This window comes from Carettochelys insculpta, chromosome 20 (genome assembly GCF_033958435.1).
Source record: "Carettochelys insculpta isolate YL-2023 chromosome 20, ASM3395843v1, whole genome shotgun sequence".
Lineage (NCBI taxonomy): Eukaryota > Metazoa > Chordata > Testudines > Carettochelyidae > Carettochelys > Carettochelys insculpta.
Window position 1 is genome coordinate 2,025,120 of NC_134156.1, and position 25,975 is coordinate 2,051,094.

The following is a 25,975-nucleotide window of genomic DNA, read 5'->3' on the forward strand; positions in this document are numbered from 1 at the left end:
GGATCGTTTAACTATCTGTCCACATCTGCTGGGAAGTGAGAGGTACCTCTGAATATCTGAACTAGTTCAGATAATCCAAGAACTGATTTTACTATTTTTATTCTTTTTTCATCTTAGATGATTCACATCTTTTCACACCAGTTGCCAGGGGAATGTTAGGGAGCTTGTATCCAGCCAGATGTTTATACAGAAATGCTTGGTATTTGCTGCTGTTGTCATTTTAAAAGCAAACTTGGGTTTCTTCCCAACCCCACCACTCCAGTCTGAAGCCACTTTGAATTACAGCTCCTTGTATGGTTTTAAGCATCTAAAAGTGTCCATTTATCAGTCCTAGTCACCATCCATTTTGAAGGGAATACCATAAGCTTGTGGTAAGGTTCTCAAATTTAGATTGCCAGCAAAGAAGTGCACATTCTGTTTTCATATTTCAACATCAACAGAGTCCTACAGCTAAAAACAAGTCTAGCAGAGACTTGAACATTTCTCACAAAACCTTTGGATCCCATATCAGGAATTTCTTCATTTCAGTGTCCCCAGTCTGGAACAGATTAGCAGACTCTCCCATTTAATCATAACGGGCAGGAGCAACAGCACAAGAAATTCTGTCACCTTCCTTAAATTTAAGGATCTGGCATTTCCTTGCAGAAGGGAAAGCTTCTATAGTCTTCATTTTCTTGTTAGCCCACATTTCCTGTTTCAGCCTGTATTTTAGGGCGTTGTTACATTAGTATAATTACTACCATTTCACATCAGTAAGATCCTGATGTTGGGGCATCTTGCTTATAACATTGGTAACTATCAAAGACAGGACTCAAGACTTATTGTCCAGCAGGTGTGCATAAGCACTTAGTACTGATAGCAACAATGCATTTACACTCGTGCCAGAAAAAGGATATTGGGTTTCCTAATCTAGACAAACCCAGAGTTTATGGTACCCCATTAATCACTGGCCTTTTTAAACCAACTAAAGGGGTCTGAAAATGGATAAGATAAATAATGCTCATTCCTCAGAGCTAGTTTAATAATCCAGGGAGCTGATCCAAAAATTCCTACCAACAATAGAGAACCTGAGGTCCCCTGGAACAGTTTGCCCTCCCCAGAATGATCTCTGCACCTGCAGACAAAAAACTGAGTCCAGTATGCAAAGGAAGAACGCTAGAAGAAGTCCATAGCTGCCAATACAGATCTTATACACTTAACCATACCATTTCATCGTTGAGGTAGGTGACATCATACATCCAAATAGTACCCATATCTTAGAGATTTATGAACAAAATTAATCTTGCATGATCTTTTTCCTTGGCAGCACACTAACTGTAAGGGTCTCTTTCCAGGCAAGAAGAGGAAAGTTGAAGTTTGTCCACATTGGGAAATGCCACTAGCAGTTCTCAAAAATATCAAACTCCTCTTGACATTTCTCTGATTAGAAGTTTCTCCTGCAAACTCTCTAGGATGTTGTAAAGGGTGTTAGAATGCCTCGAAGTTAATTGGTGTCAAAGACATCACTTTGTAAGGTGACAATGATAGGTCCTTTGGTGGCAAATCACTGATGTTGCTAAGACACCAGGTCTGGCTCTTCCTATATTCAATAGGTGATTTGGCCAGAGAAGATGATGAATAAAGTGACTTGTCCTGAGCATGGAGTCTTAATCAAGTGAAACGTCAGAGCCCCATAAGCTTAGTAGGGCCATAGCAGCATAGCTCAAGGATTATGATTCAATAGTTTAATACTGATCAGTCTAATAGCATTCCCATCTGGGAACGTAGTAGGTTAGTGGTGGTTTTTCATACTGTGGGTCTGTGGGAAACCACTCCACCTCTTTACTTTGCTGGGTGTCACGCCCAGCAAGGGAATTAGCTGAGCAACACACAGCTTACAACCATTCAGGACAAGCAACAGTAAATTTGGGTCTTTAGCCTGAAATCAGGGCAGAGCAACTAACAGTTATGAGCAAAGTCCTTTGTCAGGAAGGGGTAGCCAAGAATCAATGACTCAGGTCTGTACTGAGAACTGAACAACAAGAGCAACAGGCTTAACTCCTGCAGATGGCTGGCAAACGCATCTCCTTGGCCTAAAAAGGTGGAACCGCCATCTCAGGGGTGATGTGGTAGGAGGTGGGAGATACATGCCCTCCCACTGCCACCCCCGGCTGCAACACACTGACCGGGTACCCAGCAGCAATGTTCTCGGGCCACTTCCTATACTCCCTTAAGGGTTCGCTTGGATATTCAGGGGTCTTCCGGTTCACTGGGATAGAAGGACCACTGTAGTCCCAGCAACTCCTCTGTGGGTAGGCCAGTGGGTGCCTAGCAGCCTGACTAGTCCTTACCTCCACGGCCATCCACAGCAGCCTCCTACCTCAGAAGCAGGCAGGAGCACCTGGCTCCTTCAGCAGCTGTAGCCCAATTGAATCTCAGAACTCACCCTTTGTACTTCCTCTTCTGTGTTCTGGTGGGAGGGGTGAGCACAGCCTGGCTTTGGCCACTAGGGTTCACTAACTGGAACCTCCTCCTCTAAGTCAGTGGAAGCCCATTCTGCCTCACTATAGGGTGGTATTTCAGTCCTGAATGGCTATCTGGCATGCTTATGTGACATCAGAGAAGAGGGTTCCCTGCTTAAGGACTGGGAGAACTCATGTCATAGACTAAAGACAGACTCTCTGGCGAGTGCCAAGGAACAGGGCACTCAGTACAGATAAATACCTCTGTGGCAATGACTGACCCACTTTACTCAGAGACACAGTGTGTTACAGATGTAATGCAAAAAGGTGCCATCCCAACTTTGGGACCGGTGCTAGAGAAGTTTTCCTCTTTGCTGTAGGCTGCCTCCCCCACCCGCCCCCAGCCCTTGGTAAGGGGTTTAATTCATGCTTGCCAAGGGGTGGGGTGGCAGATAGCATCTTACACACATCCTGCTTATAAAAGCTGTTTTTCAAAATGATAGCCACTTGAACACTACCATCCCTAGCTAGCCTACTTTTCAATAAGAGGATGAAAGGTAGCCCTGCATTTGGACTGTACCATGTCCTGCCTGGGAAACCCCAACACTTCTCAAGTATTACTTAATAGGCTGGAAAATATTAGCATTTCACCTATCCAAATCAGAAGCAAGATACCCAGTCTGTTGAGCTTTGAGTGCCCTAGGGCAACCTACAAGTATGTGTGTCCTGGAATATTTATGATAGTATCCATACTATCCTTCCCTAAGACCTTATCTATACTACAAGGCAGACTGACATTGCAGCAATTGAGCCAATTGTCAATTTATCATATCTGCCGTTGGCATGCAAAATCAATCTCCAACCTCATGCCAGTCAATGCTGGTACTGCACCAAGAGAAGAGCAGCCAGCGTCCCAGGGACTGAAATCCTGACCTTACCAAACACAAGATGCTGTGATATATCGACTTCAGCTATGCTATTTGTGCAGCTGAAGTAGATGGATGGTGTCAGTAAGTGTACACAAGGCCTAACCAACAAGCCCTTACTTTATGAGACGTGTTTTGAAGTAAATCAGCTGGATGGTACCTTAGCAGACATGGAGCTGTGATCGACAGGAAACACTAAATTAGGTCAGAGGCTGTTCAAACGCTAATTCATTCAGATAATGGAGACCAGAAAGGAAGTCTGACCTAAACTATTATCCAGCTAGAGAGAGAAGAAAGTGGAGAACCAACCAGATTCTTTAGAAACCCATTTGTATTTGAGGGTTCTCACTTTGTTTTTAAATGACAAGAGATATACCCTTTGCACTACATGCCATCAAAAATATAGACTAAAACACTGAAAATTTTAGTTTGAGTGAATTTTGAAGTCAAATATGTTAAGTAGGTAACTGATCCTTTTCTATAATAATTCAGCTAGTCTCTAAACTTTGAATAGTTAACAGTATGGTTCGTCAGTATCAGAATATTAATGACCTATAAATTAAGAGAACCATTTTTAAGTTCAGTTTATGATTTTTAGAGACATTATGCTTATTGGATGGTAAATGCTACTTAATATTTTCCAGTTAAGTTGATAGTGGGACACTGTTCAAGTAAAAAACCAATGAGAAGTCCTGTGGCACATTATAGACTAACTGATCATTTGGAGCATAAGCTTTTGTGGGAAAAGACCCACTTCATCAGATGCATGTGATGGTCAAATGTATCATTTTATAAATGAGCCAAAAAGTCTTTATATCAGACTAGATTAGATTTTATATTGCCTGTTCCTAATTGGTACAAGCAGTTGCTAGAAGGTAGAAACAAAAGTAACCTGAACAATCATAGCCAAGTTCCTCGTACTGTCGCTAATATAATAAAAAATGGCCAACATATTCAGTTATATTATTTACTTACGTGCAAAGAATTGATTGGTCCTCACGGTCTGCAAAACAAAGAAAAATATAGATTGTGAATTTGTCCTGATATTTTGTTGTAATTGCAAGCTACAAAGTTGCATGAAGACGACATCTAGAAACGTGAAATTTGTAATTCAACAATTTAAAAAACAAACAAACAAACCAGGTTTGATGGCATGGTCTTTAAGTAGCGTCCTGAAATTAATTAATTCTGGAAAGGGGTGGGGGGGGGGAACCTACTGTTTGTTTAGGTTTATAAAGGATCTTGTTCTCAGCAAGGAGAGAGGAGAAAAAAAATTAACAGTATAATAAATTAAAATAGTTAAAAAATAAAACCTGCAAGGGCCAGCACCCTTTCCATTTAAAACAAAAAAAACACATAAAATTATCTTCACTACCCCAGTAGTCTATAATTTTCCAAACAGAAAATGAGACTAGTTGTTACTTCTAGTGCTTTATGTTCCCTACACAGTCTCTCAGATTCACTGGCTACAAACAACATTTTAAGTACTTGGAAACAGCAAGAATGTCTGAAGCCAATATAATATACATCTACAGCTTTTTCTGGTGAAAGAGTAAGCTCATAAGTGCTATTTTAATTCAGTTTATTTGGGAAAAAAACTGGAAACAATCCCTAGCAAGATATAGAACAGAATTAAATTCCATAACATGCTACTGCTCAGCATTGTACACACTACTGTGAACTTAAAAAGACCATCTGAAGGACATGCACTATGAACTGTCACAGGGTTTCTTGTAGTTACAGCATCTTTACATGCTGTTTTCACTGTACAGTCCTTATTTTTCAAAAGCGATGTTAAGGCACATGTCACGCACAAAGATTTTTCTACTCTTTCAGTTAAAGAAACCACCCTCATTTTCCCTGGCCAATTTTTTAGTAAGCTCAGCATCTCCTCACGCCTATGAAAATACCCCACCCAGCCTTCTCTCAGGGCTGATCGACACTACAAAAGCAATTTGACCTAAAGATACGCAACTCCAGAGATAAGAATTGTGTAGCTGGAGTCAATGTACCTCAAGTTGAATTCAGATTCTTCAAAATGAAGACAATTAGAATTCAGCCTGTAACATACGAGTATGGAGGTTCCCTTCCTCCCTCAAAAGAATGGAAAAGATACAATAGTTTCTAAGAGTACTTAGGATTAACGGTCATTTTTGCCACTTTTTCATATTTTAGAGAGCCTTCTCTTTCAGTGTCACAAATGATTATCTTCTCTCATTGGTCTTAGATCAGACAGAGGCTATCAGCTAAGATGCCCTCTTTTAAATGGCTACCACTTGTAAAGATCCACAACTAAGATCCTTGCAAAGAAGATGGCAAGCCCACTATGCAGCCAGGAGACATCAGCTTTTTTTTTTTTTTTTTTTTGGGCTGGAGAGAACTTCCGGCTCCATTCCCATGCAGATGAAAGTCATTTTGAAATTGCAATTCTGTATAGTATTCCACAAGACAGAATGGTCTTCAGCTCTATTTCTTAGTTGACAGGGATGGAGCAACTATTAGTCCTAAAAATGTTCTTCACTCTTAGTCTACAAATACAGCTTCACTGTAGGAGAAGTTTGAACTGGGCATTACTTTTTACTGTGATTACAAATAACTAAATTTCAAACCCTCTAAAAGGTGCAATGACACTTTTCCCCTTCTCAATTCTTGGTTAGGACACCCAGGGAATAAAAAGAATCCCTGATTTATTCTGCCGTCTGCTGCTTCTACACCCGAGGCCCTCCGTTAATCAAAAGTAAATCCATAACTTTAGGCTCCTTGCCAGCTGGCTCTATACTTCAGCTGTACCCACCACCTCAGTCTTTAACAGTAGGCTAATGTAAAGAAAAGCCAGGCTGGGCAGGGACATGGCTGACATCAATGGAAATGATCCTACTATTGGCCCACCAGCAGAAGCCAACTGAGCCCAAATTGTTTTCCATACGGTGAGTAAGGAGTTTTCCTGTAACGCACCAATAAAAGTTTATCTACTTAAGCAGTCTGTCTGTCTGTAGTACTCCTTTGTTTTCCCTCCTCCAGTTTTGCATTCAAACAGTCCTCTCAGACACTGAGCATCTGTTTTCAATAGCAACAGTTCAAGTTACAAAGTTTTTGAAGAAATGCAGTGAGATTTGTATCTGCCAGTTTCATGCTTTCACTTAGTTCCTCTTAGCATAAGGAGAAATGTTTATTTAAGAGCTATGACCACAGTAATGCCTGGTTCAGCAACATGGCAGTCATGTGAAACCAAGTACTATAGTTTCTAGTGGTATGACTGGTATTTTAGAAAAGCATCCTGTAGAGGGATTCTTTTCAGGATAATGTGGTTTAAACAGAGTTTCCCCCCCAGTTTATTTTTCATTTTACTATTTTTTTAAGCCACCCTGGGTAGTGGGGGGGGGGGGAAAAATAACTAGTTTAGTTTCAGTTTAACGCGTTTTTCTGTCTTAAACTGTTTCACTAGCGCACTTCATAGTTCACTTACATAACTAATTCCAGGTTCTATAAATAAAACAAAAATCAGTGGGTGCAGCACTTAATATGTAATTGTAATTTTGACCACCAGAGTACCTATTCATTTTGATTCCGTATTTTCTCAAGTTCTGAAATGAACAACATATATAGTTTTCACTATTAGAGAGAAAGAAGTTAAAAACAGGATAATAATGCACTCTGTCATAGGTCTGAAGCGTTAAGCGGTCAGAAGCACACAGTGTTGCAGGCTACCAATCCAAGTCCATTTAGCCACACATACTCTGTAGCAAAAGACCAAATCTGATGCACTGGCTAAACCAGGGGTCAGCAACCAAAACAGGAAGAGCCATTTTTTTCCTGAATGCGACAAAACAATTTAAGAACTGCAATGCATATGAATGAGACTTTATTAGCAGCACAGTCAAAAAACACAGATACAGTACCATATCCCTCAATGGACTGCACACATTAAAAGAGGGAGTTATCCAACGTTTTGCGGCCACATTGTTTGCTATTAAGAGTTGCTCACTGTTGGACCTTTACATGTTCACTATTTATTGAAAATAATCAGCGCTTTTTTTTTCTTTTTTTTTTTTAAACAAAACAAGCAAACAAACCACTTTGCAATTACAGCATTGGGACCCACAAAGAAGTCCGTAAAGAGATGCAGGTTGCAGACCTCTATGCTAGAACAAGCCTAAGCCTCAGTTCTGAATGGATGTATCTGAAGTTTGAAAAGATTTACTCAAGTTCCACCTCATGTACCACTTCAATCCTGATAACCATCTTTAACATGCACTTCCAGGCAAATTGATTGATCTGTTACGTTTCTCCAGAAATTGGAGGAGGGGGAGAGAGAGAGAGAGAGAAGGGGGTTTAGCCAGGCCATAGGTTGCTGCATATCAGAAAAAGGGAATCTCTCAACTATTTTTTTTTTAAAAGTCAATTCTGAAGTCTTTTGTTTCCCTTCTGCAGTTGTTTGTTACAAACACATTCATTTGTGGTTGAAAAATTGATACTTCCTCCTTGTCTGTGGTCCGCCTGGATCTCTCATTTGATGTATTTGGCAAAGGCATACAGTATTATCAGCACCTTCATCCTCAGACTCCAATTCTAATACTCTCATATGTTTAGCCAGTCAGTTGTTCTTTTATTTTTGTTCTTCCCCCGGTGTTCTACAAAATCTTTCCTCGTACAGTCTGCCTTTCTTGCTTTTTCTGCATCCAAGACACTTTGCCATCTTCCATGAAGTTTCTCAATATACCCATTAACTGGATAAAGCTGTACTCCATTTTTTCTTGTATTGAAATAGTTTTACTTGAGTCACTCTAACAACTGAGTTTAGCTGTAGCAATTATACTTCAGCCGGCAAGATCAAGAAAGACTACTGGACTGGATAGCTAGCTTGTTTGATTTAAACTAACTGAAATGTCCGAATCTGGGAATTCTCCTCCTCTGCTTAGCAATCAAAAGTTAGGTAACAACATATGTTATTTTCATTGCTTAGCAGAGAAGGGGAATTCTCAGATTCTAATGTTTTCAAGAGAAGCTGTTTGAGGTAGCCAAGACAACAGCACATTACTTTAAGAGGAGGATCTTTTCTGATTTTACTTCTGTGAAATAAGATAGTACAAAAGGTATTATCCCACCGTTAAATATTGTCATTCATATATTCTAAAACCAGCAAGTTAGGTAAAATAATTTTAAGCCAGTATTTACCAGGGCCCTATCCCAAGCTAGTTTTCCCCAAAAAAATTGCCAACCCTTTTTCAATGACTACCTGATCACTAGTTAGGTTTGTAAATACTTTAGAACATAAAACTGATACTTTGCAAGGAATATGGAGTATAATGTAGTTAAGATAGTTAGATGTCAAGCTCTGAAGAGTGGTGTGACATTTTATGCAAGTCGTAAAAGGAGCTATTCGAGCGTTTGCAGGATAACCACACACTTCACACAGACTGATGAAGTGAGTCTGTGCTCACAAAAGCTCATGCTCAAAACTTTTCTGTTAGTCTATAAAGGTGCCACAGGACCCTTCGTTGCTGTTACAGATCCAGACTAACACGGCTACCCCTCCGATACTTCACACACTTCAGGTTACATTCCATACACCCTGCCCTTTGCAATGACATGTCATGAAGCTACATAAAAAATTGGCAGCTCTGGCTGACAGACAGGAATGTTTATGAAACCTATGAGGGTTACTTAAGTGCATGAGTACCACGAGGTGTCTGGCGCATAATGGATGGTACCAGGGTACCTGTATGTTTGAGGGAGTATGGGCTGATGACAGGCACCTTACGATGCTGGATGTAAAGAAAACTAAAAACAGGGTGATGGTGCTTGGGGCTCAAAAGAGGCAGGGTATACCCTCACCTCTTTCCTCCTCTTCTCAGCTGCCCCTTCCCTGCAAAATGCAACAACAGGGGGAGTAGCGAAAGGAAGAGCGTCTGCATGGCCACAAACAGTGAAAGTACCACAGCAGCTCCTGGTGGCCAGAAGCAATCCCAGCACAGTTAAATGCTTAACATCTCAGAAGGTCTGTGGGAATGCAGATAAGTAGGGCCCGATCAAATTCATGGCCCATTGTAGGTCATAGGATTTTAAAAGTCATAAATGTCATGATTTAAATTATAAATCTGAAATGTCAGTATTGTAACTGTAGGGATCCCAACTCAAAAAGCAAGTTTTGGGGAATAACAATTTTCTTGCAGAGGGATGTGGAGAATGGTTGTGGTACTATTATCCTCACTTCTTCACTGCCCAGCTCTAAAGACAGCAGTAGTGGCTGCTGGCTGGTAGCACAGAAGGAAGGATAGAATAATAAGGTATCGCCACTCTTACTTCTGTGCTGCTGCTGGTGCAACACTGCCATCAGAACAGGGCACCACTGTCCAGATACCCAGATCTGAAGGCAGCACAGAAATAAGAGGGACAATATTCCAACACACCCTAAAATAACTGTGGCCACCCATGAAACTACTTTGGGAGCCCTGACCCAAAATTTGAGACATCCTGGTCTTCCCCCATGAAATCTGTATAGCACAGGGTAAAAACCACAAAAGACTGCAGAGGTTGAGGGCGGGGCAAGATTTAACAGTCCACGATGGGATTTGCCACAGCTCCACAGACTGGGTTACAAAATGCAAGTATCATGCAAGATGTGATAGTTCACAGCCCCAAAATGTGGCATACCAACAAGATTTCATCTCAGTTTCTCTTGCACGAGCAACTAATCTACTGGTACTCAATTAAGAACGGATTCTTGTCGGACCTCAAAGCAAGATAACCAAAAGCTTCACATGCACTACTGTGACCCCATCAAGACCTGATACGATGAAACAGAAACTCACTTATGAATATTAGCAAGTGAGGAAATTAATACAAAAGAAACAAAAGAACAGGACTAAAACAAGGATGTTACGCATGCTAGACAAATGAACCTTAAAGGTTACAACGCTTCTCAAAAGTGCATTAACGTCACCAAGTAATAGTGGCATGTGGGATGAGCCTTCTTAGGGAGGAATCCCCCAATTCTTGAGAGTTCACAAAATATCCACTTTTTTTTCCCTTTTAGAAACTTAAAATATTTCAGAAGCAACACGTATGGTTTGACAAACACCGTGCTGCAAAAATGTTGGTAGTTATAGTATCTTCAATCATACCACTAATAAAACTAGTAAACCAAAACAGCAGCATGATTCACGGGCCAAGTTTTATATACTTTATTGGCTAAAGATTATAATGGTGCTTTCCCTAGTGTTCTCTTCAAAAGAGCACATGTTCAACATGATTATCTATCTTATACTAATGCAAGAAACATGGGGAATAAGCAAGAAAGCTAGGAACACTACTGACTAATCACAATGACAACATAATTTACAGAGAGTGAAATAATTCGTTGACTGGAGCATTGGTATAGAAGGGTACAGGTTGATCAAGACAGACAGGTAGGGAAAAAGCAGGAACAGTAGTCGTCTTTAATCAAGACACACATACTAGATTGAGGTTGACACAGAGTTGCAAGAAAACCTGTCGACAATCTCTGGCTAAGGACAAAAGGGGTATTAAAAAAAGAGTGCATCATGGCCCAGGTCTACTACTGACAACCTAATGAGGAAAAGGGAGATCAGGGATTTTAGACAAAAAACCTAAAAAGATCCCCAAAGCACAGAATTTGGTAGCTGAAATCCTGACCCCCCCACTATACAGACGACTGCTGGGAAAAATACAGAAAGGCACTAATTAACCAATAAATTCTTGAAATAACTGGAGTCAGTTTCCTTATTACAGAAGGTGGAGAAAGCAACTAGGGGAGAAGCTGATCTAGATTTGGATTCTTGCAACCAGCTCCTCCCAAGTTGCGAATTTCAAGGCGGAAGTCAGCTTAGCAACTGAAGGAACTGTTTCAAGTTGCCTGGCTAATGATTTCCATGAATTCAGGGGAGAGACTTTTTTCAAAAGTCAGTGAATATGTATTGATTAAATCATTTTGCTCCAGCCCTGAAATTTATTATGACTGGCATAAATAAGGAAGGATTTTGAGACACTCATCCCATGGCAGTACCATCCTTGGGTTATAAATGTTCACAAGAAAATGAGGTGGTGTTAGTGTTTGAGCCACTGCTTCCTTGTTCCCTGAAGCTTAAAACTTCTAGTGAGGCGTTTCTTTTGCCAACATCTCCTGAAGTGTCTTCAGAAATTCTGACAGCATCAGCAATTTATCTGAAGTTCAAGGCTCTGGATAATAGGTTTCAGTATACTGAGCCTACCCTCTACAGTCCTCTTTAATCCAATGTTAAATACTCAATTTTCTTCCCAGAGTTCTAGAAGGACACGCCATTTCTTAATAAATTGTTCAAATCAACCAACCAGAGATCCATCAAACATTTTGGAGGTAGCCTTTTAAGAAAAGGTTAGGCCAACAACAGTCTAGAATGGTCTCAATAATACTTAGTCCTGGCTCTGGCACAGGAGACCAAAAAAAGGCAGCTTACTAAGATCCCACTGGGTCCTCATTTTTATTACTCTATTATTTGAATGAGCCTTTTTGCTTTGTAAGCACAGGGCCAGGGTTTGGGGGGCGGGGGGTGGGGCGCGGAGAGGAGACAGATCAAGTGTATATATTTCCACCAACTTTACTTCTTTCGGAAGGGCATCACAAGAGTTGATCTGTGCAGACTTCAGCACTTAAGATCCTTCCAGACAGGAAATTCATTAAATGGGACAACAACAATACAGAAACAGTTTGACAGCAACACTGCTAAATGCCAGCTATATGCTCTGCAACAGAGCTGTCATTGTGCAGTGCAGTTTCCAGTTTATATTCTGAGCTTAACAAAATGGAGCCTTTCCAACAGTAGGCAAAACAATGTATGACTATTTAGATGATCAAGCAGCGTTAACTTTTCTTGCGAGTAGATAAAAACCCCAAAAAAGAAACTCCAAAACTTCTCGTTTAAGCCCAAATTATTTTAACTCTTGGGCCCAAACACACTTGCATTTGAAGAGAAAATAGTTTGACACACACAAAGTTGATCACTAGTGAACTTAAATAGGATTTTAAGACATGAAAATGGAGTGTGACAAGCAGTTCTCCCATCACCTTAAAATATTTTATATATAAAATTTAGAGTGCATCTGTTGGTGCTGCATTTGTTCAAGAACTCAAACTATTAGAACTATGGCCACAAAATTTGATATGCAGAATCTTCTTACCCTAACTTAAGCCAAGGTCAGGGTTTGGTTGTGCCTGGAAAGTGGGAAATGCCTGAAATCCCAAGATTTCCCAGAACAAAGAAAGGGAGGGGGCACTGACAGGTAGGACGACATAGGTCATACTCACCACTGGGGGGCAGTGAGCAGAGGGAACAATGATACTGCAGAGTGACCACTGCGGACGGACGCAGCGGGAAGACATAGGCTATGTGGAGGCAAGGCTCTCCAAACTTCTGGGATAGGAAAGGGTCCCTCCACCCACCCCCCACCCCCAACGCTCAGCCACAGCACTGTGCAGGAAGAGTCCAGCTGCCCCCCAGTACTAGACCCCCACCTCCAGAGATGCTGGGGTCAGGAACCCCAAACCTGCCCTGGCCCCACCAGGCTCGGGTGAGGGCCTGGAAAACTACCACAGCCCCAGGCCTGCCACCACCCCACACTTCTTCCCACTGGCTGGGGAAAAACAGCCCTGACCCCAATTTCCCACTCCCTCCTGCTGTGGACCAGAGGAAAAGGCAGTGAGCACAACTCAATTTGCACCACAGAATGAGAAGTCTTTAAAAAGAAGTTTTAGGTTACAACTCCAGTCTGTATAGTCCATCACCTTGGTCTTGCACATGGTTCTGATACAAAATGCTTTGGAAATCAACAGCTGTAAGTGAATTTGCAAGGGAAATGGCCAGAGGAGCATGGCTAACTTCAGAATTTACTGCAGGAGGAACTAAGGCCTCTCTCTTGTTGAGAAATTGTATTAACATCTGGGTTGTCCACACATCATCAGACCTTGGTGATGCAGGGGGCGTGAGGGCAGGCACAAAGTATCCTAGTTCCTGCATATTCTCCCTTCAAAATGAAGATTTAATTGGCCAAATTATCAAGAGTTGGAGCTGACCTGTGTGTGGCAGAAAGAGAAGCATTTTATCCCCTAAGAACCATCTTATCTGGTTTTATCATTCATGTCATATATTCTCCTCTCTGGTTTTAGAACTAACCAAATGGAAACTATATTTGCTAATCCCAAAATTACAAGGTTAGTTTATGTCACCAAAAGCAAGTTTCCCTTAACAATTTTTGTTTCCAGTATGAACAAACAGCCCCTGCCATAATTTGAATTCATGTAAGATTTTACAGTACAATACTCCAGCATCATCTCCTAACCTATCCAAAGTTTAAAAAGCCACTTATAGACAGCTAGTAGTCTACTCTATCCCCAGAACTGCCTGGAAAACAAAACAGAAACGCACACTGAGTAATACAGTACAGCCTCAAGACCAACCAACCAATTATAACTATATCAGACTGTATGGGAGTTTGACAGCAAAAGTCAAAGAAAGGCTGCTCTCTGCTAAACACATCAACTGTGATCTAGTTATGTGAAAAGCAATAGTTAAAAGACTTTTAGGAAGTTAGAAATCTGATAGCAGGTCCTGCTGGATATGAGTGCATTCACACACAGTGGCAAACTAGTTCATGTTATCAAGAGAGGAGTGAAGGCAATGTGTGTTTCCATCACTTGTTCAATTCTTATTTAGGCTACCTACAGAGACTTAATTCACCTGTTGCATATAGGTCCACTTTCAACCCTTCTCCATTTGTGATAAACAAATGCTTTTCCCCAAATGCATTTTTATTACAGCAGGGACACTACCAACCAAGAGTATACTTAAAGAAGCCATGTGTTTATTATAGCCCATTTTCTTTACCTAGGTGTGCACATATGCAGTTCTCTACCAAAAGAGTTTTTGCTTTTTTGGTTATTTAATGACACAAGATCGCCAAGCATTATTGTATTAAAATTTATAGGATGAGTATCCTGCATAAAGCTTAGCTATAAGGCTTTGTTTACCCAAAACCAGCCTGCTCCATATCCAATATAGAATTCTCGCAACATGTCATAGAATGAGAAAAGTAGGGTTGCAAGAGTCCTCAGGAGGTCACCTAGTTCAAGCCCCTGCTTAAACCAGAGCCAACCAACTAAATCATTCCAGGCAGGGCTTCATCAAGCCTAGTTTTAAGCACTTCTAAGGATGAAGAGTCTACCACCTTCTTAGGCAACCCATTTCAGTACTCCACCCCCCTAATATTCAATATAGCCCAGATAGCCCTCTCACACTGCAACGTGAGACAACTGTTCCTTGTTCTGTCATCTGCCCCTGAGAACAGCCTAGCTTCATCCTCTTTGGAAGCCTTCTCCAGGTAGTTGAAGGCTGCACCTGCCATCAAATCCCCGTCAGTCTTCTTTCCTGAAGACTAGATAAGCCCAGTTCCCCGAGCTTCTCTTCGTAAGTCATGTGCCCAAGTACTCTAATAATTGTTGTCGTCTTCAGTTGGGCTCTCTATATTTGTGCACTTCCATTCTGTAGTATGGGAGCCAGACATTCCCTACCAGATGAAATGCAAAAATGGCAAGGTGCCCATTCCTAGTGTAAGAGAGAAACTTATTCTTAACCTGACTGAAGAGTAGAGACACCATGCAGATTTCATTTACAAATAATCTCTGAATAGGGAAAATTAAACTAAAATTTTATTGCCGTTGTGTCTCCCAAACGAGATCCACTCTTCCAGATAAATGCAAGTCTTAAACTATTGGTTTTTTTTTTTGTTTGTTTGTTTTTAAAAGACGACACACATTCTTCCTTTTTTTCCCCAAAACTGAGAACTCATTCTGGAATGTTTGCTGACCAGACTGCCCGCGCCTCCTGTCAATACTCAAACTAAGAAGTCTGAAACAAAACTACTACAATTTGGAATCAAAGCAAACAACTGTCTCCATATCACTGATATGCTAGACCTTTTTTACATTAGACCTTACCTGGGACAAGATGCAACCTACAATAGAAAAAATGAAGTTCACTGGTACCAGCAAACCCTGCGAGCATACATGTAGCACCTCTGTGTAAAATTGCGCTTTTGCCAGGATATCTTATACCGGTTCCATGAACAAAATAAACTACACCAGGAAAAAACAAGAGACAAACAAGCACTAGTACGCAAAAACAATTACTCACCACAGTAACTGTTCTTCCAGATGTGTTGCTCATATTTATTTGAGTTAGGTGTGTGCATGAGCATGTGCATGGCTGTCCAAGGTTTTCCTTAGCAAGTACCAGTAGAGCCTGCTGTGGAGCCAGCCCCCTGGAGTGGCACTTATGCAAAGCTTATATATGACCCAGCACCCCCTCAATTCCTTCTTCCTGTCCACTCTGACCATGGGAAAGCAGGTGGGTTTCAAATATATATATGAGCAACATCTCAAAGCACAGTTACTACAGTGAGCAAACATTTTTTTCGTCAAGTGGTTGCCCATATATCTGTTCAAGTTAGGCGATTCCCAAGCTAAACCTAGGAGGAGGGGTCGGATTCAACGCATGGGTGACTCAAGGACAGAAGCCTGGAAGACTGCCTCATCTTGATAGCTGCACAATAATGTAGTGAGAATGTGAAGGTATGTACTGAGGATCACAGAGCAGCACAACAGGATTTCCTGGAGATACTAAATGCAACTATTTACAACTCATTTGTAGAGCGCTCTAGGGAACTGTGGTGTAGCAACAGGTACTTAAGCCACAATAGGAACAGTCACATGGATGTTTCATATATAGGTTTTGTATAGGCGCCACTTCAAGGGGCTCCCCACCCAAATTGGCCAGTAGTTCCTAGGAAAGTCTTTTCAGCAACCATGGACTTGAGCACACACCTAACTTGACTAGATAGGACCAAACACTCAAAGAATTATCATAACTCATGGAAGCCCTAGTTGTATGCCAGGAATTCATTCGAAGCAGCCAGAATAACTGCACATGCACAAGGACTACTGTCAGCATAATGCTTTGCCTCAGTTTCAGCCTATAACCTCTATGTAAGACAAATGACATGTTTGTCTGTAGTTATCCATAACACACATGCACAGTGACAGAGAGAGAGCACGCATGCGCAGTAGGTTCACAAAGTGAGTCCAGTGGCTATCTAGCAGATACATAAGAAAAGGATACCACAAGAAAACTTATGCTAACAGATTAAGAAAGTACATACATTTGATCATCATTGAACATTTACGGTAGCAAAAACAATTCTGGATTTTCTTACAGAATGGCAGGCAGTCAATTTACTTGCGTCTCTAAGCAGTCTACAGCAATTCTCAAAACTAGTCTCATTTTTATTGGCAGTATTCTGATTTCCTCACAGAAGATACAATGCCATTATAGCCTTACTGACAGGAAAAAGTTCTCAATGGGTGAGGACTCTGAGGATTTTGATTCACTTATGCCACAAGTTTCATGTGAGACCCTGAATAAGTCATTTAGCCTGTGCCTCTGTTTCATCATCGGTAAAAAGCAGAGATAGTAGCACATCCTCACTACAGGGGGATACTGTGAAAATAAACTGAACATTAAAGCACTCAAGATAGTTAGATACTACAGTAGGGGATGCCATAAGATACACGTTTCAGAAGCAGCCTGCCTGTCATCTTGTTCTTGAAGCAATACCTAGGAATAAGTAAATGGAGCCCATTATAGCTGCTTTTAAGTACTGCATTTCCTTTCATCTAACACAAGCAGCCAAGTATAGTTTGGTCAATTGAATCAATATTTGTACTCCAATTCTTTTTTTGTCTTAGCAACAAAAGTCAAAAACTAATCCTCAGTACTACTTCTCATTTTTTGCAGAAAGGAAGGAAGAAAAGCAATGCATTCACATACCAATAATCTGAGCACTCCAATAACTACACATATTAATTCCTTCAAGCAATCTCACTGTTTAAGTTCTTCCAAATTGATCAAATTTCAAGCTAGACACCTACGAAAAATGAACTATGCAGTGAAACTTCATTATATCTCAGTAGTTTGCCGCGTTGTTGCAACGTCAGCTCCAGGATACTGAGAAAAGGTAAGCGTGATAAAATCCTCTTGGACTAATTTCTGTTAAAAAGACAAGCTTTCACACTTATGTGAAGTTCTTCAGCTTACAGACTGTTTTCTTTATCCACCAGAAGACATTACCTTAACCACACTGTTTCATGAATCTCAAGTGGAACTCTGGGTTTTCAACAGCTTTAGCCAGCAACTGCATTTTTTTGGTTCAAGGATTTTATTCTTGCAAACGGGAATCAAATTTGGAAACCATCAGAGTTGGAAAGTGGCAGGCAGAAAGGCAGAGCCAAATATTACAGCCACCTAGAGAAATTAGAGCCAAGACATATTCAACGCCCCGGTCCAGAGCAGTCCCAGATGAGGGATTATGCCAGACGAGAGGTGGTCAATTCTACCCCCCTGCTGGCATCCCAGCTCCTCCTCCAGGGCTACCCTCCCCACTGTCATCTGCAGCTCCCTAGATGCCAGCTCCCCAGCCACAGCTTCCATGGGGACAGCTTCCTGCTCAGCTCATGATGCTGTTTCCTAGAGCCGTAGCTTCCCATCTGGACCCAACAACAAGATGCTGCTCCCCAGCCTGTGACCTTCTGCCTGGCCCCAGGGATGAGCCACTGCTGCTCCCAGGCCAGGGGCCTTCCATCCAGCCTCTACCATGGCTTCCGCAGGCTGGCTTCCCACCTGGCCAGCCCTGGCCACATCTCCCGGCCCAGGGCAAGGGTCTCTCACTGCAGCTCCCTGGACACTGCTGCTGGCTCCGCTCCCTTCCCCACACTAGGCCAGCTGTGGCTGTCCTGCCTGAACTCCCCCTGCTATTCTGGCTGGTCCCTCCTCCTCCCAGACTCTGGCTCTGCAAGATCCATGGTCCTGCCGGATGATGGGTGTTGCCAGACAAGAGCATGCCAGATTTGAGAGTTTCAACCTGTACAAATAAGGAATATGTCACTGAATGCACCCCTGTATGCATATCCTCCACACTACTCTAATAATCTTTGTACAAAATGTGTCTTGGCTGATAACACTGGAAATTCAATAACTTATTGATCAATTATATCTTTGTCACTGAACATATTTCATATTCCATGAGAAGTGAAAAACTTATGCTGAAATCAGATCTGCAATGTGTGTACTAGGCCACTCAGGGTAAACCTGTTTCTCAGAAACATAGCACAAGCTGATACCTTTAAGCCAGATGTCAAAGTTGACAGGCATTCACCTATCAACTGGTCCTACCCAGCCCTTTGCCCCTCCCACCCACAGTGTTTGAGGCACATGGACATCCCCCATACAATCGCCTCTGATTTATTTGTACCAAAACTATGGTCACCGTGGAGACATAGCAATGTCCCCTTGCCAAAAAAAAAAAAGTTACTCGCACACACCCCACCCACCCTCCCCTCCCTCCCTCTTCCCAGACATAATCTAAAACTTGGAGAGATTTAAGAGCTACTCATTGAGAGCCATTTTTATTCTTCTTCTCTTAAATGAAGTCTAAATGTTAATCTTTGCGAGACTCTTCCTTACTGGTGAAAACTTCACTTTAAATAATTGGGCCTTAGACAAATACAGCATCTCCCTCCTTCTCCCACCCCCAAACGTGGTTACTGTCAATATTATTGTGAAAAATGCACACCTCAGTGACACAGTTAAACTAACCCAACACTGCACAGATAGCACTCCCCCAAGAAGTGGAAAATCTGCCAACATTGGAATCCCTTACACAGTCATATAGAACAATGCGAGTGAGGTAGTCTTTTAACTGGACCAATTTCAGCTAGACGCAAACACTTGAAGTTCAACGTCGGGTCTGGGAAAAATAAATGCAAAGTAGAATAAGTGGCATTTAGTTTTCCCGAATCTGAAAAAGAGCTTTGAAAGCTTGTTTCTCCCTAACGAAATACGGTCCAGTAAAAGACATTACCTTCATCTTTGTTTCTGTAATACCTTGGGACCTATGTGGCTATAACTACAGAGTGCATACATATTTTATTTCAGCCATTGAGAGCGCAATGACATTAACACAGAAGAATATACCCATCTGGCAATTGTTTCTGCGACCAATTAGTTTCATTTTGCTGCAAATCTTAATTCTTATTTTGGTACCTCTGAAAGTAAGAGCACTGGTCTTCCAAACCCAGGGCTGTGAGTTCAATCCTTGAGGGGGCTATTTAGGAGTCTGAGGCAAATAGATTTAAAAAAAAAAAAAAAAAAAAAAAAAGGCCACCTGTCAGGGATGGTGATAGGTCCAGCGGTGACTGCAGGAGACTGAATTCAACCTCTCAAGGTCCCTTCCAGTTCTGAGACATGTATGTACGTTCCTGGTGTATTAGTGCCTTCTATGTATCTCAAAAGGTCAATTACTTTTTAGGCCTGAAGAAGCTATTTCCACTAAGGTTACTATTACACCACTAATTAAAGTATCATTCAGTCATAGAAGCACACTGACAGATACTCTGGAAGAACACACACACACACACACACACACACACACACACACACCCCCACCACTTATCTTTTAGAGAGAAGGTTTCAGGATTTTTTTGTTAGAAGGCAAAACTTTAGTTTGATAACAAAGAGCTTAATTGAAAGCAATTATGCAATTTCAGCTATTTGTAACAAAAAGTAATAGTAAAGTAGCTCTTACCTTGCAACATGCATCTATATGCAGATTCAGATATTGCATAAATGTGTGGCGGCATTTCATGGCGTTTCTTCCCTCTGTACATCTCTATGATATTTTCCGAATAAATTGGGAGGTTTTTGTAGGGATTTATGACAACACAGAACAGTCCAGAATAAGTCTAAAAACACAAACAAACACACACACACCAACAGCAGTTTGGTTAGCTATTTCACCTTATATTCATGTGTGCTACTAAATGAAGCCACAGAGGCCAGATAACATCATTCTTCTCAAATTGCGGGGCATTCCTGAGCTAGTATTGAACGTTAGTGACTTCAACAAAGCCACCGTCTCATATAATTTAGTTCAGAAATATTGGTTTGTGTTTTGAGACATCTAATAACAGGTCTCCAAAAAAATGTATTGCTAGGACAAATGAGAATCTTGAGCATTTGATTCCTCCCCATTGCCCAGACAAAGAAAACTACAGCATTACACTAACTCAAACACCACGAAGTGTTATTTCCATTTCCACTAAGTTTGGACACAAATCACAGAAGGTAAAAAGTGCATTAGATTTAAATTACTTTATCCTTTATGCTCTTTACAATACAATTAAGGCAGTTTGTTTCTCGGATCAAGCTTGCAAAAAAAACCTTACAAAAATTTAGCTATTCAAGTGCAGCATCTACTCACTCAGTTAAGGAAAAAGTTTTGAATTAGCTGCTGATTTCTACAAGATGATCTAGTAACCCTGAACAACTGGGTTACTCTCTCTGGTATGCGAAAGCAAAGGCTTAAATAGGGTGGCCCTTTCTCCAGGCTACATCTCTACGTAGCTGCTTTCAAAGCTGTATGACACCAGAGAAAAAGAATTAAAGTTCCCATAACAAGGACCAGCTATAGGACCTTCCTCCCTGAAAACAAAGAGCTAGCTGCCCAACATCCCAAACTAGAAATATAATTTGGTGCACAGAGCTACGTTCACTGCAGTGGGAGAGAATCCAAACTCTTGACACCACAAATTCTGCAGCTGGTGTTGGTAGAAGGTTTACAAAGAGAAGACAGGCTTTATACAATAACTGAAAGAATATACTATCCAGTCCTCTACTGTAATTTTCCATTGCTCTTGGAGAAAAACCTGCTCCCCACAAGCCACCACTACTACTTTCTTCCTGCCCTAGAACCTCTACTTTCTCCTCCCACCACCTCTCAATTCTCATCAACTTGAAGGCTTCACTCTTACACCCTTTCCTATTCCCGTGAAATAGACAGTTTAGTAATTCAGTAGTTAAATTTGACAGCAAAGTGCCACCACGGAATTTTAGAACGGCTCCTCCAATTATATTAACAGGGAGTAAAGCAGTTCACAACCTGTTACATTTGCTGTGGTTATCTGCAAAACTTAAGACAAGGCCTCTTTATACTCTGACATATGGAAGGGTTCTTGCTTTGCAACCATAAGGTAGTGGCTTTTTAAATGAAACCTGCAAATCTAGAAAACCTGAATGTATCATGGAGGCCACAAATTCGTCAAGTGGGTGGTAGGCTGGACATCCCTCTCCTCAATACAACCCATTTGAGCATCCAAACTTTTTCTATCTACAAGAATACATCTGGCAGTGAATTCCTAAATTAAAAACTTTAAAAAAAAAAAAAAAAAAATATCAAAACAGAAAGGAGAAACAGGAAAAAAAAAAAATGAAACAGGAAATCAGTCTCTCCTTGCCTACCAGGAGAGGCTGAGCAAAAACGATTGGTCTGCTATAGCAAAGCACAGCATACAGGCAAAGTTAAACACACCAAACATTATCTTGAAATGCCCAGAAAGTTAAATGTTTATCCCCACTGCTTTTGAACAGATTTCATCTGGCACACAGGCTCTGCAGAGGAAGTAGCAGCTATCAAATTCAGCTAGTAAGTTTGCAAATACACCCATACGACATAGGTTGAACCTCTCCAGTCCAGCACTCTCATACAGCAGCATCCATGGTCCACAATGATTTTAGTTAGCCAGATAGCCACTTATCACGGATATGGCCAAGTTTCTCATGGGCCAATAAAGTTTGCAGCCATTGGTCCCAGCTCTCAGGGTTCTGTGCTGTTATTTAGCTGTAATTTACCCCAAATGTCTTCTAAAGTGCCCAGTAAGCAGTGGAAGTGTTGGTAATGCTGGTAGACAATATAGACCAGGGATGGCCAACCTGAGGCTCTTCAGTTGCATGCGGCTCTTTGAACAATGAAATGCGGATCCTACTTGGAGCCATATGCCAGAAATGCTTACCCCCCCTCTGTGCACACATACCCCGCTTGGAAAGAAAAGCGCATGGCAGAGCTGGAGGCAGCATTGGGGAGTCACTGGCATTGAGCCATGTATTATATATTTTTATACATCTATCGATAGATCAAAAGATTTATTACAATAAATATTTAAGAAGCGGCTCTTTGCACTTGAATTTATTAGCCTCCACAAGTACCCCATATGTACCCCACAAGTCTATGCAGTGACCCTCCATGTATGGCCACTTCTTTCGTTGCTGCTTTCCAACCGGGTGTGTGGGAAGATGATCACAGGAAGCTGGTGAATTTTGGATTGAATTAGAAATGCCCAACCCTGTAAATATAAAGGGCGCCCACAATGGAAAAACTCCTTTGCCCATCACATTGCACTGCACCGGCGGCCATCTCCTGTGATCACGAGCACTCAGGGTACCAATCTGCCAAGTGGTTCTGAGGCTTGCAAGAGAGCCCTGGCATGGACTCCTGACAGAGGAGATTCTGGACCTTCTTGCAATTTGGGGAGACCAAAACGGTGACAAAGAGACTTTGGGTGGCCAAGAGAAGTGTGGCAATCCATGAAAAGATGTCATGCAAGATGACTACTGGCGGTCACTCCTGGGACTCTGTGCAATGCCAGGTGAAGGTAAAAGAACTCCGGCAGATTTATCAGAGAGTCTAGGAAGTCAACCAGTGGCCAGGGCAGTTCCACAGACCTGCGACTATTATCAACAGCTGCACATACTTATGGGGAGCAATCCCACCATGGAGCCTGGTCTTAATACAACACTTGTGGAGGCCCTGGTCAAGCTGAAAGGAGCTGGGTGCCCCGGAGCAAGAAGGAAGAACTTCTGTGGTCCCCTGCTCATTGCCCAACAGCCCAGAGCTCTTCACTATAGATGTGAAACCAGTTCCCTCCATGCCAGCCCCCGAGGCCCCTAGACCAAGCTGTTCAGGCGAGTATTTATTCTCCATGCTAGAAGCAGGTTGTGGGTGGATATAGGTATAGGTTTGGGTATGGGTACAGGTTTGCTATGGATCTGTGACCTTCAAAACAGCGTGTTAAATGTTTCTTGGCATGGAGTGCTTCTCTTTTCTGGATATCTTCTCAAAGACCTCATCCAAGCACTCTAGGATTTTTTGCACAAGGTTTTTGGGCAGGTCTGACTTGCTGCAGCTTCCATGGTAGCACACCTTGCCATGCTAGACAACTAAATAGCCATCTGGTGTCATGGTACCACACACCATTTCAGAGAATATTCCAGGCTTGTGGTCACACAGGATAAGCAGGTCTTCTCCCCTATCTGTTAGTTTTAGGAGGGTGTTGTTGTCTTTTATAACCTACAGAAGCACAGGAATTTGCACTGGATTTGTTTCCCATGCTTCCTGCCCTTTTACATTTCCCTGAAGCAGCTGGTGGGTGCTCCGTTCCTCTCCCCACAACACAAATTGCAGTCTCTGTAGGGCTTCTCCCCTCCCATGTCCCTTTCCATACAGCATTTCTTTTACTTTACAAGGATTGTTTTTGCATGGTTACTGGATGCTCCGAATTCTGGGACAGTGCTTTGCATTCTGGGATTCTAACATGAAACACCCACAAGCAACTGCGGCTAAGACACTGTGAGATAGGTACCCACAATGCATTGCTTATGCTGTCAAACTTGCATAGGGCAATGGGGACATGGAATCAACACGGAAAAAACTGTGGGTCAAATTTCAAGAAGGTTTGTAGACAAATTGAAATTCATAGGAACAAGGTTAAAATATTGAATTTATTAAAAAAAAATCTAAATTCAGCTCGTAGTGTAGACACAGTCTAACTGGTTGGCCACCCCCGATATAGACCTGCCATGATTCAGCAAATTCTCTCATTCAGCACAAGTTGGGTCCCCAGGGTGCCAGACTAGAGACCTTCAACATATACTATGTTTTTATTAAACAAAAAAGCAATCCTATAGCACCTTAAAAAGACTAACAATATTATTTATTAGGAGATGGGTCTGTCCAATGAATGCTCATCGCCATATAAATAACGCTGTTAGTTTTTAAGGTGTTATACGACTGCTTTGTTCGTTTTGTGAAGATACAGCCTAACACTGCTACCTCTCCGAGGCTGCATTTTTATTATGCATCGTTTTATCTATAGTTGTGCCCCGAGTTCTCTTGTTCCATAGACAGCATTCATTAAAAGACTTAAGCTTTTCATAAATGCTTCCCTAGAAATAAATATACGAAGAGCTGATGAATCAGTCACAATACTTGCTTCTTCCCCTCTCCCGTGCAATCTGTTAATAGATTGGGGATGGAAGATTTTCTTAGTCATCAAGAAACACAGCACAGACGCCGAAATGGACAGCATTCCCTAGCATTAAGGCCTTCAGGATGACTTGTCAAGGTCATTAAAAATAAAAGTTATTCAGGGAGCTCTTCAGAAGATAAAGTAGTGCTGGAATTTTCAAGTGTGTACTCTATTTTCTGGCGAGCAGGAAGGAAGGAGCACAGTTCTTTGTGCTGCTAGCAGGAACTCTGTTCAGCAGGCAATCCACAAGCTCAATTAAATTAAGCATAGGCACATGCCAGCATCAAATAAAAGAGAGGTTAGCCCAGAGCTACAGGTTTCCTTACAAAAACAGGATCTGAAATCTGGTTTTTGGTCATAACTCCTGTATAACGTGTTCCAGTACTTTAACCGGCCCTGGGCATTAGGCTCTTGTGAATGCTGATGACGCAGAAAGGGCCTTGCTTGAGTAACTTGCACAAAAGGTTGTTAATTTAGAAAGAAACTGGATCAGTGTTTTCAGATGGACCTTGGACAGCAGGTCCAACTTACTCTGCCTGCCTCAGATAACCTATAGCAATGTTACTTGCATGCATCTGTAGCACTAGCATTTTAGGGATTACAATACACTGACGTCTGACTTCACTGCATGTTCCTGGGGGGGAACAAATGGGAAGAAAGGCACATTGAAAACTGCTGCAGGCCTCTGCTTCATAGTCCCTTCTACTGGAAGGATTTTGTTATCCATTTGCCCCACTTAAAATCTAGTCTAGACTGATCTCATCCCCTGAAGAGGTGCTCTAAAACTTCAGTGTTTGAGGCTCCACTTTCACAAGGTGAATGCATTCCTGTTCGCTTAACAGGAAAAGTTTTGTTTTTGCAGAAATACATCCCTTAAAAGTTCTGAAGTTTATCTCATTAGCTACAGGGCTTATGGAACCTCTAACCCCTCCCCGGGCACTGCTCCAAAATATAAGGTAGTGTGTGCACCACTTCTCTACGGTGGAATCACACAGTTCTCTCTCTCGAGGAGGCCCTGGGCTGCTGCACCCTATTTAATCAGTGATTCCTTAGCAAGTCAGACAGGATTAGGCATCTGCAATTCTTTTTGCATGCTATAACCAATCATAACCACACTGACCCGACAACCTTCTCAAGTATTTACCACAGTTGGAATAAAGCATACAAGAGAGAGAAAATAGAGAATTTTAAAGCCTATAAACAGGTCTCTCTGAGGTGACTCACCTCTTAGCAGAAATTCTAGACAGTTTCTTCTTTAGTCCAAACAACTATTGCCCCATCAATTGAGCAGCATCAAATTACAGTATGGGACAAGTGCGTCCCTGTCCAGGGACCAAAGCCAATCGTGCTCCCCCTCCTCAAGT

The 25,975-nt window shown here is 41.7% G+C and overlaps 1 protein-coding gene across 4 annotated transcripts in view; it reads right to left on the reverse strand.

Moving 5' to 3' along the window:
- MYH10 (myosin heavy chain 10) overlaps positions 1-25,975 on the reverse strand; it is a 112,325-nt gene that overhangs the window by 69,893 nt on the left and 16,457 nt on the right. For all 4 annotated transcript variants that reach the window (XM_075014219.1, XM_075014218.1, XM_075014217.1 and 1 more), the window contains exons 3-4: positions 20,057-20,213; positions 4,343-4,370 (exon numbers count right to left, since the gene is read on the reverse strand). In XM_075014219.1, the coding sequence (XP_074870320.1) occupies positions 4,343-4,370; positions 20,057-20,213 (185 nt within the window). The remainder of the gene's footprint in view (positions 1-4,342; positions 4,371-20,056; positions 20,214-25,975) is intronic.